Below are 14,063 nucleotides of genomic sequence, written 5' to 3' on the forward strand. Positions count from 1 at the left end.
GGTATGAGAATTGACTCAAGTAGATTATGCCGTATAGCCGGCGGCGGAAATGTGTCCCTAAGAATGGGGCGGATGGTTAAGGATTCGTTGTGCGTGCGAAGAAACAGCGGTGGTTCATTAGATCTTATTAGGAAGGCTTGGAAGGTGGTTAGGTGTGTGAGTGTGTGGGGAGAACATATCGCCGCAGGCATGCAAATAAATACTTGCTCTTGAAGAAAAGCTGTCTTCAAAGGATGGTGTAAAACGGATTTAAGGTAGAGAAACACATTTCTTACTACAGTTTTCTAGCGTAATGAGCAAAAATCTTCTTAAATTTATTATTATTAGTGGGATTTATGAAGAAAGGTAAAGGGAAAAAGATTATGTTGAAACTGCGATAGAACGATTTAATTGCGCATGACACCAAATTGCATACTTTCAGGCGTATAACAACGAATCTTTTGTTCACTAGCTTGAAATGAGTCTCACGTGTTTTCTTGGCCCAAAATACTGCATTTGTTAATCATTTACTTCATCCAATCATGCATCATGAGAAGCAGAATACTCACCAGAGCTTTAACCCACCATCAAACAAAGGGTGGTTTCAATATAAATTTAAATAAACTTACTTCTTGCCATTAAGATCCGAGGCAGATAAAAATATCATTCCAGAAGAGAGTTATCGGTGACCTATCGCGACACCTTCAAGCATTTGTTAGGCAGTTGGGCAAACCAACTAAGTATGCACGTCCCCGCTAGGACCTTTTCATTTCAATGGCGTCAAGTTTTCGTCGGCGTCTCACAAAGATCGTCTTACATCCTCCCGGTGTGTGGCAGTGTGTGCCGCGTGCAGTTATGAAAGTTGTAAAGTAAAGTTTTCCATTGTGCAGGACACACTACACAGCATCATGTGGCGCAGGACACAGGATTCCAATTTCGGTGTGCAGTAAGCAGTAATCTACTGTGCGCTCCCGGGTCGCAAAACCTGCCAGACAGTGCCGTTGTTGGGCCGTGCAAGGCGGCTGCCTTGGGCACGAAAAAACCTTGAGGACGGAATCCCCGGGAGGAAGCCGTCTGTGTCGACAGCGTTGATGACAACGCGACAGAACCGAGGCGAGCGCCCATCGAGCTTGGGGCAAAGATTTACGGCAGCTGGTGTGGAGCGTAAATAAAATTGAAACAGGCCACAGACACAGTGGTGTGGTGAGGCCAGTGAAAGAAATCCACTTTGGTGAAATTGCAAAAAATATTCTAAATGTTTCGCTCCGCATGTCCTGTGGGTCTGCCGTCGTACTGAAGGAAGGCACATAAAGCAGACCGTAAAAGTCGTGCCATAAAAAATGTATTCCACCAAGCTCCTGCGGCACATAGTTGCAAGCAAGCAGACAAGTGTCCGTCCTCGGGGGAATTATTGGCAGTCTGTTCGATCCATTAAAAAATGCACCCCAAAAACATCCGTGTGTATCCAATTCGAAATTCGAATTCGCTACCAAATCGAGCCGGTCACAGGATCGATTCCGCATAAGGGGACGCTAATAAAGTTGTTCCCGAAAATGAAACCATAATGTGTGGAAAATTGTAATGCATTTATCGGGATAATATATGTACGCACCACACAGTCGCTGCCTGGAATAACATTCCACCCGATGGCGTTCTGTCTTTGGCGTTCTTCGGCCTCCTTCTTCACATACGCTCGGAGCATCATCATCTGGGAGACCGAACGGTGGACCACAACAACAGAAACAGGTCGGCTGTCGGCACGAATGGAATGCTCATTAGAAGCGGAACCGGATCGTCTTCGAGGGTCTGTTCCTTTGGCTGTAGATGTCCACCGTGTGTGCTGCGCGCGCGCGCGATTCGCGAATCTCGCAGAAATCGAGGTGCCAATGCAGAAAGAGGCGCAGCATCGTGGATCGCTGTGGCGTGCTTAATGAATGTAAGTGGTAAATTATGGCCATTTTAATGTCATATTAACGAACAAAAATTTAAATCATTCCGGTTGGGCTTTAGTCGCCGTTAGTGGTCGCGGCATTATCGTTATTATTGCACGCGCACGATTGCATTTTGCCAATTCTTGCGGGCGATTCATTTTTTTTGTTTCTGCTATATTGGTGTCGCTTTTGGGGTATTGATGTTGCCGTGTTTGTTACAAAGAAGTGTTGCCATGGGAATTGGGTGAGAAGATGATTGCTTTGCTGATGAAACGATACATTGGTGAGGAATGCAGGTTTACACGCTCCTTTCACATTTGTTTCATTTTTAAATCAAATCATTCTTTTTTAATACTGATTTAGCTTAAAGAACACCACTTTCCCATCTTTAAGGTCTAATCATTTCACCCAACTAACTCACCCCGGCGATCAAAGACAACATGTCGAAAGCATTCCAATCCAATCGGTCCATCCCCGCAATCAATAATTACGCTTGCTTAGAAGAAACATCGCTTCTACATTCCACGCAGCGCCATTACATCTCGAAGGGCATCATTTGAATGTAACGGTTGCATAAATTGGCGAGGAGATATATTGTTCACCTTTTAATTTACATTCTCCGACAAATTCCGCTGCTAAAGAGAGAAGCGTTTGCATGGTGTTGTGCGAAGATGCACCGGTGCAATGAAACATAAGACGAAGCAAACCATAAGGAGCTTAGGGGGGAGAAGACATCGTGATCCATGGGCTTAGTCGCGTTGAGTTTTCCTCGCTGCAGTTCAAGAAGGGTGTCCGTAAATGTGAAGTTAATTTAATGAGCATCAATTCTGTTCGGTCTGTCATTAAAATAGTTATGAGTGGTGACGGTTTCTCCAAGTACCGACGAACCAATTAACGGTGGGGATTTGCTGAGCGTTCCCTTCTGAGCCGCATGTCCTAATATAGAGGGAGGCGTAGAGAGGCTGCATTTTGCATCTTACAAACCGACGCCGAAGTAGTGTTGGGAAGAAAATTTGCCTTCATGGAAAGTGGAAAACGACGGACCCGTGTTGCGTACAAGTCTTTTTTATTTCCTCGGCATCTATCCCTCATAAGACAGCGTACCACGGACAACAAACATGGTGAAGATGCACACCTTCAGCCAGCGCAAGGGCACGGACACGGTGATGACAAGAGGATGCATTCTGTACGGATCCGTTGCAATTCGTTGGTGCATTGTGCGAACGAGTTGTTGGGTGAATAAAAACCTCTAAAAAAGAAAACAAACACAAGCAAAGGTTTAACATGAATGCCGACACTTAATAAATTCACGCTCCGGAATGTCGCGTTCGTTAGCAGCAACAGCATCGTCAGTTTTGGTCGGGTTGGCCCCACTACTGTGGTGTTCTTTTATTTTGGCCACTGCTTATGTTTCGATGTGCTGAGCATGGTCTTTAGATAAAAAAATCTCTTGTCCCAAGCGTGGATTTGTGAATTGGCCATCTCCGTCGGATGGGATTTTTCGATCCGGTCCATATCTTTTCGGTTTTCGGCGGGGTTAGGATTATGTTGCAAAACCCCTTGTGCGGTACGCAAATTTTGTAGCGAAATATTAATACACAGCCCCACACACACACACAAACACAAAACGCCGAGAAATCGTGGCGAGAAAACATGACATTAATGAAGTGCTTCTGGCACAAGTGGAGCGCATCGCGCTTCTCGCCAGGCTTTTGCGGCGAACGAATTGTCACATTAAGGAGCAGCAGCAGCAGCGCGAGGTTTACTTTCACGGTCGGTTGATTTGTTCTTCGTAACAGGGCAGGATTATTAGTAACTGTTGGATGGCTGTTTGTGGGGAAGCAATTTTGGGGGTGAAAAACATGCGCTGATGTGATTTTTTCAACGGCTTTTCGGGGTTTTTTTTTTGAGAGATGGACTTCCCATTTTGTTTCCAACGAATAGTCAATCAACGCGTGAAGCGTGTGAATCCTTTAGACAGGGACGAAGGCCCTCCGTAATCCCAAGTGAGAAGGATCATGGGGCGGTTTTGGTTCTCGATTTTTACTTTCGGTTGGTTTAGTGACATTTGTTTGACATTGGTTTTGGGGATATTTTTGCATGAAATGTTGACACTTACCCGAGGATGGAGACAAATCCGATGCGACACACGTATGCGCGTTCGCGAGCGTTGACAAAACTTGTCAGACCGGGCGAATGGATTTTGATGCTGTGATTGAAGAAGCCGGGGGACAGGCATATTTTGTGAGCTCCTACAAATTGGACTTCAATTCCATGAAATCCGCAAGATGATGTTTTACTGGCGGATATTTCCATCCGATGTCCCACCCATCCGATGTTTCCCTAATAGTGTTTGTTTGTTGAGGAAGATGAATGGCTGGGATATTCGTTTCTGTGAAGGAATAAAAAAACGGAAAACAATTCAGGTTGTTATTGTTAATGTTGTACAAATCGCTTTAGAAACATGTGATTAATTTTTATGATGAAACCGATTCGACGACGCAAACCGCAAAGTGCTCAGGTAATTGAGTTCGTTTAACAAAAACCCTATACTCTACGCTCATCATTGCAATCATTTCAATCAGCCATTGGATCTATTCTGCTTAAGGCGTTCTGTTTCTTTTTTTCTGCGCCGCTCTCCAGACTCTCAATGGTCTGCGGTTTCTCGGGGCGGTAGACAAGAAGCGACTCTAGCGACGATGATGCTGTGTGTGACTATAAGCAGCTGCGAACGGAGCTCGCGTAGCTCATTTTCTTCACGGTTAATGGATCGATCTGATCACTCCCATCGGGCGGTACGGCTTCGGTTCTGCAAGCTCCGTTGATTATTTATGTTTCGGTAGCTAAAATCCCAGACCTTCCAGGGCTGGGGGAAAGGCAGGAAAGCTAGACACAGTGAGTAAATAAAGCAACCCGCAACTCGATAACAACCCAACGCCACCAGGCTACTACGGCGACCAGCGGGAAAGATGGGCAAGGTAAAGATCTTGGGTGCGCGATCAAGTCGGCCTGTGTTGATTTCTGCTCCATAAATCAACTCCAATCAGCTCCCGCTCGCCCGGAATGGCCATCACACAATCATCATCATCATCATCAGCAGCAGCAGCATCAACATCGTTCGCCGTCGCGCGCTGTTTTCGTATCGATAAGATGCAACCGAAAACCGCAATTGAGTTAGACCGCGAAAGAAATTCGTTCGATTGGAACGTGGCTTTAAATTCTTGCCGCTCGGCAGAGCGAATTAAACTCTCGACCGGGATTGTTTTGCGCGGGAGAATCGATCGTATCGTAAGCGAAAAGGAGAACAGAACCGTACAAAAAAGGGAAGCAAACCGAAAAAAAAACACACACACACACACACACACTAGAATCAATAACAGTAAAATACCTACAAGCTAATAAAACAACGGCTGGGGAGAGGGTTCACAAAAAAAACCAACAACAGCAACGAGAAACAACTTCAAGCAGCATAAGAAAATGAACATATGATGCTAATAAAACCAACGAATCAAATCAAATCAAGAACGAGCCTCGGTATCGGCGGTGGAGAGCCGGCGGTAGTTCTTGGCCCTACCGGTTGCTTCCGTTTCGATGGAAGTTGCGAAAAATTGTGTAAAACTCAAGTCGCTACCCACGGAAGCTGCACAGGCATGGGCGGTAATAGTTGTGTATTAAATTAAACAACTGCGAACAGCGAGAGAGAGAGAGAGAGAGAGAGAGAGGGGAGCAAAAACCCTCGCGATCCGAATCGAAAGAACATAAAGTCGAGTTGAATTACTTCCATGCAATATTCCACGCCGTTATTGATTGGATGCAGAACAGCAGAAGAGATGGAGAAAAAAAAAATCTTGATCTGGGAAAAAATCGAACAACATTATGCTGGGAATAATTTATGCGAAAACCCCATAACTCGCGGTACTTAACGCATCCACCGCTTTAGGGAGGGTTTTGAATATTTCGCAAATAAAAAACGGACAGGAAAAAAGAGATTCGCAAAGCACAACACAACAACCGAACGGGGAGAAAGAACGATCAAACTGCGTTTACGCGATATGGAAGAATTGAATGGAAAATGCGATAGGAAAATGGATGAAAAAGGGGAAAGAAAAACAGAACACACGAGGGGCACAGCAAATGGTTGGCTCCAATAGGAGAAGGTAATCTACAATCAGAATCGAACGACAAAGGTTCGGAGTCTATTGCTAGCAGTAGTTCCCCGACAGCGCCCTGTTGCTCACTGCATGGTTCCGCGCAGTTCGTTTTTGTGTGAAGGGCAAAGAGTTTAGAATTACTGCACCATTGGCGTCTATGCAGATGCTTGGTGATGCAGGTGACAATAGAAGCGAAGTAATAGCAATAAACTAGCTTCAATTAGAGCTCATTTCTTTGACAATCATTGGAGTAGATGTAATAGGATATTTATATATTGCTTATTCATTTCCAACTTTTTCCAGAAAAGTGGGTTGAATAGGATTTAACATTAATACTTCTACGCTGTGCTTTTTCATTTTTGTAGAGTACCAGATCATATTTAGGAAAAAGTAAAACAGTAATTGATTTAAAATAGGTTAAATAATCCTGAAACGCACCAGAATTGCTTGCCTTCATGCTCCATAATAAAACCGTCAAATGTTCCGCAACAAACCATCGATTGGGATCCGTTTCCATGGCAGCGACGTTTATCCACACACGCGCGCCCGATATTTGGTGGAAATTTTAAATAATTCATCTGACCGCGAATTCATTTGGAGGCTAGCTTTCCACGGACTGGCAGCAAATGGTGCACCGATTTCATTGGAATCTTTAGCGAATTGGAATTTCGGTGACCAGGAAACAATCAAAACATGGTCAATTTTATTGTCGCCATCCTCGTCGATCCTGGGCGCTTCAAACTCTTCCTCCCCAGCTTCAGTCATCCGATCCCGGCTATTGTGCGTATGGTTTCCCCCCGAGCGTTCGTTCATAAATTAGCGTACGAATTGATTTTGTACCGTGCGATGCACAACCTGCCTGGTGGTGGTGTGTGGCGTTCAAGTGGTCACCGTTCGCTTGTAACATAGCACAATTTAGTGCATTTCTAAAACCGAAACCGTTTGATGTTATCCTCGCTAGCCGAAAACCTCCGTCCTGCGGTATCGATAATGTGCGCGTGGGGTTTTTGGGGTTTTGCGCCAGCGAGCCAACCAGCCAGCCAGAATGGGTCACAAAATTGATATTCTGCGCTGGGCGGGTATTTGGCAGCGGTAATCGGTAGAGCAAGTACACCGATTGGCAGACCGATTGAGCGTGGGATGTGGCGTACAACTCACGCCGACACCGGATGAGCAAGACCTCGGAAGACTGTCTTCCAGCACGCAAGCCTTGGAAATTGTAATTTCTGCCAGCCTCGCGCGCTCGTGTGCGTTTGAGCATGTTTTGGACACAGTGGTAGAGTGGTCAGTAAATCGAATGTTGCATTCCACATCGTCAAACATCGTTTCCTATCTCGGGCGTGCTGTTGTTGTTGCGCCAGAGAGCCGTGGCGAGCGCGTAGGTGACAAAGTGATGGATGATGAACAATCTCCCGGCAGCTTATGCGGTATTAAACCGCACTCATCATAATTTCCAGCCAGCGAATAAATCATACCAGCGGCAAACATACGGTTGGCCGGCTTCTTGCCCGAGACGGCAGGAACATGAACACAAATCAAGCGTACCGAGAGCATGAAGTGAGCCGAGCAAAGGAGGGATTTTGCCAGGAAGATTGGGAGAGACGAGCGAGATTCATTCGCGGGCATGGCAGATAAGATGAGGAGTACAATGCGAATTGAAGGACCTGAAGACTGACTTCACTATGGGACGGGTTAATACTTTGGATAAAATATTCGAGCGATTCGAAATAAACTAAGTAAAGATCATTAGTTTTCTCTGTAAGGGGGCGCTTTTTGATGGTAGAAAAGTATCTATAAATATAAACTAGAAGTTTAGGACCTCCAGTAAATCAATATGAGATCCTGAGCAATATCATCTCTGTAGATGGCGCTGATTCGAACAAATAATCGCTATATGTCAAATTCAAGTGACATCAAATCTAGTAATTCGAAAAATTGTGATCGCCTTTTTAACGCATTTTTTCTTCTGTCTTGTTCCTTTAATCCCACTCATGTTGTTTTAATCCACCCATAACCGAGTGTGTGTGTGTGTGTGAGTGTGCTGTTTGATGCAAAAGATCTTCACTTATCGGTGGTGCCAATCCTTGACGTGTCGCTCTCGCGGTCTGAGGTCCAACACAACCACAAACAACACAAGCGACAGCTCGCGACAACCGCAACGCGATCGAACTGCACCTTTGAATGAGATATGCATGTCCACCGCCCAGAACCACTTGCCCCCCTTTCGCCAGACGGTGGAGAGCAATGAAGAATGGCCCGGTCGGCAAGAATGACTGTCGCTCTAAACTGGTGTTAAGAGTCACCAGCAATTTCACAGCTGCGTGCGAAAATATATCTTCCTCACTTTACGAATGTTGACATCGCCGACTGTCGGGTGTTAATGCTTGGCTGCCAATGTACAGCGCATCCCTCGCACCCTTGACCCCCTTTCGTCCCTTCTCTGGGACAGTTCCCGTCCGCGTGTGTGCAACCGTTCGTATGTTTGAACTCGCTAATAAATGTCTCACTGGAAGGAAGGTAGTCCTGTTTTAATGAGAATGAGCAGAGACTCGTGCGCTTCTTCTTGATTCCTTGGATGGGTAATCTCTTTCGGCTGTTCTTTTTTACCCGCTGCGGATGCACCTTCAAGTGTGTGAGTGCCGGCCGGGCGCGTGGTGCACCAAACGCAGCTATTTGAGAAATGGTCCGCCGAGGCGACGACAAATCATATCACACGAGGCATTTACTGCTCCGAACGCACAAGCCAGCAGCCGTCTTACGGGTTCGTCTCCCGCCGATCCGATGCGCCTCTCATTAGAGCAGCTCGGCTGTAGATTCGTTCTGGATGAGGAGACGCGTTCTGGATCTTTTATGAACATTTCTGTCCGCGTCCTTTGACGGATGACGGCTGGTTTTCACATGTTTGTCATATTTCACCGCTACCACCATGACGAACAGTTTGGGCGGTTGCAACTCCTCTCGGTTTGCCAACTCTTTCCTGAGGTCCCCCCTTAAAGGTCAATGAGCATGAGCGTTCGTTTATGTCACTCAGGCCACGGAAGAAAAAGAAAGTCCCGGCACGAAGGAAATTTGCAGCCCGTTCCAGTGTTATTACCGTTGCCCGCATAAAATCTGGAGCTTCCTTTTGGAGAGAGCGTGGAGCGAGGCTACCGCAAGAACACCCAACCAAACGCGCTACCGTTGCGTTTCCGTCTTCCCTTTTCCCAAGCTAACGCGAATACATCTTGCACCAGCGTCAGCAACAACATTAAGATAATTTATTCGGGTGCAGCAATTAGACAGCGTTCGTGTAAATGTCATAAATGGTTTTATTACCGTGACATGCATCCACGGCTCGAACAGCTCCAAGAGGAGCACGGCCTGTGAAAGGGGGCGAGTTCTGCTCTGTTTTTTTTTCTGCTTCAGAGTAGTTCGTTTTGCGAACGAGATTTATTTGCATATTTATTTATAGAATCGTTTAGTGTACGCGTTACGAAGAAAGCGATACGTGCTGCCGTTAGCAGACAACTAGGTGGCTAAGGTTAATGAGAGCGTAGTTCCATTCATTCTTGGAGCGCGCTTCACTTCGCCAGATTTCCCCCGAGATGGCGCTATGTGACAGTTATCGCATGTTGACTTACTGACTATCCCAGCGGTTAGCTTTAAAATTCAATGGAAACAGATGATAATAAATTGAAGATGTCTTTCGCAAATACAACTTTATGTACATCCAATCTCAGACTCCGTACCTGCAGACTGCATTAATACCGAGTGGAAGAAAAAAGCACTGCGGATTCGAGTCAATATTTCATGCAGTTGGGGAAATTATGCCCACTCATTACCACACAATAGTACCCGGCGGCGTACGAGCGACGCTCCGAACAGGAACCTACATTCCTGCTGATTTCACTGTTCTATGGTTCGCTTCATTGTGCAGAATGGTTCGGTGTTGCGGACCAAAGTACGCACAACCAACCCAAAACACATTCCAATTTCATGCACATTGTTTGTGAAGTGCTGGCCACTGTTTCTGCACAAATTTATACGATATTAATAACAAATTAATGTTGGCGTGAATATTTTATGCTGCGGTACACCGGAAGGTGTATTCTCCGGGATGGCGTGCAAAAAAAGGCACAAGCAAGAGAAAAAAAGCGCGATTGCTCTGCCGGCGATCGGTACCGGCAGGAGGTTTAAGGAATGAATTGTAGCACTATGTTGCAGTGAGGTTGCAAAAAAGGGTGAGTTTTGCATTGTGTGCTTCCGGTGGAGAAATATTGACAGTAGGCTCGCGCAACAATTCAAAGAAATATAATTACATTATATTAATAATATGCTCAGGCGGAAAACGGGTGAAAATAAAATAAAACAAGAGCAGAAAATGGTCCCAATCATTCTGCTGCAGTTACATTTGGTCGGTCCGCTGCACTCCTTCATTTTCGGTACCCTCGGTGTTGAGAAATGTAAATACAATTTTACCACAAAAACCGAACAAGCGTGTGCCCAAAAAAAACCCTCAATCTCGTCATTCCCTGTGGTTCCACATTTCGATATGGCAACACATTCACGCTAATTACACCATCGTATCGGGCAATAAAAACCATCGCCCGACCGACCAACCAGCCTTCGAAATGTACATCCATTTGATTCGATGCATTCATTGAATCGTGCACACATTTCTTTCAATTATCTTTAATTCTGTGTCCACCGAATCGCACGATGAATTTCGCCGCGAAATAGGTGTGCGGCGAAGGGCGCAGTAGTAGAAACAGAGTACAGAGTTATGGTTTAAAATTGATTAATAATAAAAATTCGATTTTACACTACACCTTCCGAAGCGAGGCGGAAGCGACGGAAAGTACACAAAACCCCAGTAGGTGGATATACACCGCCGCTTGCGCGGTTAAATATGACCATTCGCCATTTGCTGTTCATTTTATGTTGCTGCATGTTTACTACTGCCCGGGAAAGGTACGCTTGGCAGTACCCGTCTACCTTTTTTGTTGTTGCGGACAATGGCTTCGGGCGTTAAGGATGCTCGATAGACACGCGCTCGCGTTTACTGCACACGGCGGCCGCATTGTTTTAATTACTGTGTACAATTATTTGCCAATTAAACAGGGATAAGCAAGACGAATTTCGGTGTGTACGCATCGTGCACTAATTGGCATGTATCGGTTGATGTGGTACACACACTGTCCGCGGACCGGCGAAAGCTGTTTGTTGTCGCTTTTACTTTGCAGGATATTATGGATTTTTTTAAAATAAGAATTTATAATAAAATAAGTTTTTTTGTGGTTTGCGTAACATGTTTCACATGCTTTTAGTTCAAAGAAATATATTGTTAAGCTATCGGAGCAGAAGCAATGTTTAACTAGGTAGTTGAGCTCTTGTACAATGGAAAATGTTTAATTAACGTATTTTAAAGCATTAACTGTTTTAAAACACAAAAATCATCACCAACTTGCCGAAATAAGTATACAGATTTTGCATGCCATAACCTCGGGTCCAAGCCATCCCAAACCAACCTTGTGCATATGATTTGGAGCTCCTTATGATATACTAAGATATTTCCCTGGACAAAAAATCTGAAGACAAGAAGAGAATCCGGACTGACCTCAGCTGCGACAGCATCAGCAATGTATGGAGTTATACTGGAACGTGGAGCACTTAGCCTATAGCCTATAAAGGATAATATTCTTATAAAGTCACCTATTTTTGAGGTGAAATTTCACGAACCCTCCCAAATAACCTCGTAGTAAATGTAACAGTTACGACGCCATAACTATGCTCGAAGCTTAATGAGCTTGCTCACAATGTTTACATGATTTATTGGGCGAATTGGTCGTGATTCATTTCCAATTATTGTGCACGGTCTACTATTCATTAGTTTTCCTTTACCCTGCTCGTAAAGTTTTTCCCATTCACAACTCACCAATAGAACAGACCACAAACTACCCTGTGTCAGTGTGTGCCTGTAATAAAATGAGTTTCTTTTCGTTTGAATGTTTTAATAAAGCTGCATAACGTATTTCCCTCCCCCCGTTTGGCGAATTGGTGTGTGCCAACCAAACCACCCCGAACCACAACATGTTGCCAAATGTCTAATGCTTACTAGAATTGCAGATGTAATGGCCACTCTGCTCGGTGTGCTAAGGCGTACGCGCCCCAACGTTAAAGCTACCTGTTGTTAAAACGGAACGGTGTAAAGCAATTAATTTCGATTGTTTCCACGTTCTTGGCGAGCTGCTGCTCGCTTGGGCTTTTTTTCCTCTTTTGATTTTATTTTCCACCCAAGTCTACTGCCTGGGTCCCTCCTTAATGAAGACGGTGGCTCTCGGGCACCCAAGTTTGCAGCGGAGTTTATAAATTCTTGAACCCGTGGGTCCACAATTCAAAAACTTTCATGTGGTAAGCTTTTACCCACCGGAGTGCGAGAGCGAAAGAGAAGGAGTTGGTTCCGAATGCTGGAGGACTCTCCTTCGGCGTTGCCGGATTTCCACAAGTTGTATATTTGTGTGTGACTGTTTCAAATTTACGAGCGAATAATTAGTATGGTTTGAGGTGGAACTCCCGCCTTGGCTTGCAGCTGGGCGATGAGGCAAGCCATCCGAACCGGGGTATGCTGTGGCTTTTGCTAAGCTTGTAAAACTAGACCATAAAATGGTGGGTTTTATTGTGTTGCGACTAGACGGAGCGGTTGGCAGTCGGGATTGGGCAGCTATCGAAGAAATGTTTTCACACTTGTAATCTTCGGTGGACGGTGATTGCCGAATCGCAACAGCTGTTACCCCTGTGTGACGCGGTTGACGATGGCTCATTTAGTGTGCTGTCTTACGATGAGGATGACGACGATAGCGGCGGAGTGAGCCGTTTGAAGGGAATTGTTTTAAACGGTTTTGAACGGGTGGTGCCGTGTATTGGTGGAAAAACGGTCATGTAGCTGCTTGCTGGTTCTTTAGAATGCCAAACGCAAAAACAAACAAACAAACAGCAATAGGCGTCCTCTAGCCGGAACATTGATTAGGAAATTCCCAAGGGTTTTGTAGATCGCCACCAAAAACAAAAACCTCGCCGCATATCTTTTACGGTCTGGTCGAGTACATAAAACACGCTCGTCAGAGCTTTTGCACACCGGAGCTAGTTTGGCTTAATTGTTAGAACATGCTTTGCGATGCGAGATGGGAATAGGGGTTGTAAAAATAATTATCAATAAACATTTTTGCTTTACGAGTAAAAACAACGCTCGGAGTAGTTGCCCCAGTAAGGCGACGGCGAGAGTAATGAACGAAAATAAATAATTAATGCCGAAGCAGAAAAATGGGTTTGGACGCGGCCGCTGGATGGCTCGGCGGTTTCCCAATTATAAGTGGGCCCAAAAATGGAACGCACAATGGTACGCCGGCGGTTCAATGCGTACGCAGTTCTAGCAAATAAATGTTCTTCTGCAAATGCAAAAGCTGTCTTCTTCCTTTCACAAAAGCTCGCTGTCATAGAGTGAATGGCCTGTGAGTGTGTGTGTGCGTGTATGTGGCTTTGTCGTTTAAGCATTTCCACATTTCATTTGGACCCCATTCGTTGCCGTCATCGCCTACTGTTGCTTTCCAGATTCAGTTTCCAGCAGGTTCGTCGCTTGCCGCCCGTTAAATCTTTCGTATTTGCGCCGTTTCGTCGCCTTCGAGCAGCAGCAGTTCGAAGAGGAGAATATGAGTTGAGGAAGGGGAAAAAAACAGATATCCCCACACGGCCAATTATTGGTCATTCAGCAGTCGCAATCGGGGACGGGTAGAATGATTCTTGAATTGCTCGCCCTTCTTCTAGCGGGCGGTCCGCCACACCACATTCTAGACCGTCGTCTTCGCGCGGCGTGGTCGTGCTGCTGCTTCTGGTTGATGTTTTTATTTTTAAACGCGGCAGGCGGGCAAGAACTTCTTCGTTGTGGGGTGGGTGGGGAAAGAGAGGGGCAATTGATTGGCTTTTAAATGGATGCTGCGCAAATCGGCGTAATGAAGTGCCCGGTTTG

General features: G+C 45.4%; 1 protein-coding gene across 2 annotated transcripts in view; it reads right to left on the reverse strand.

Moving 5' to 3' along the window:
* The window catches only part of LOC118505355, a 179,849-nt gene that overhangs the window by 24,976 nt on the left and 140,810 nt on the right, over positions 1 to 14,063 (reverse strand). For both annotated transcript variants that reach the window (XM_036041029.1, XM_036041028.1), the window contains exon 4: positions 4,030 to 4,302. In XM_036041029.1, coding sequence (XP_035896922.1) covers positions 4,030 to 4,149 — 120 coding nt within the window. In that variant the 5' untranslated portion in view covers positions 4,150 to 4,302. The remainder of the gene's footprint in view (positions 1 to 4,029; positions 4,303 to 14,063) is intronic.

Source organism: Anopheles stephensi, chromosome 2 (genome assembly GCF_013141755.1).
Source record: "Anopheles stephensi strain Indian chromosome 2, UCI_ANSTEP_V1.0, whole genome shotgun sequence".
Taxonomy (NCBI): domain Eukaryota; kingdom Metazoa; phylum Arthropoda; class Insecta; order Diptera; family Culicidae; genus Anopheles; species Anopheles stephensi.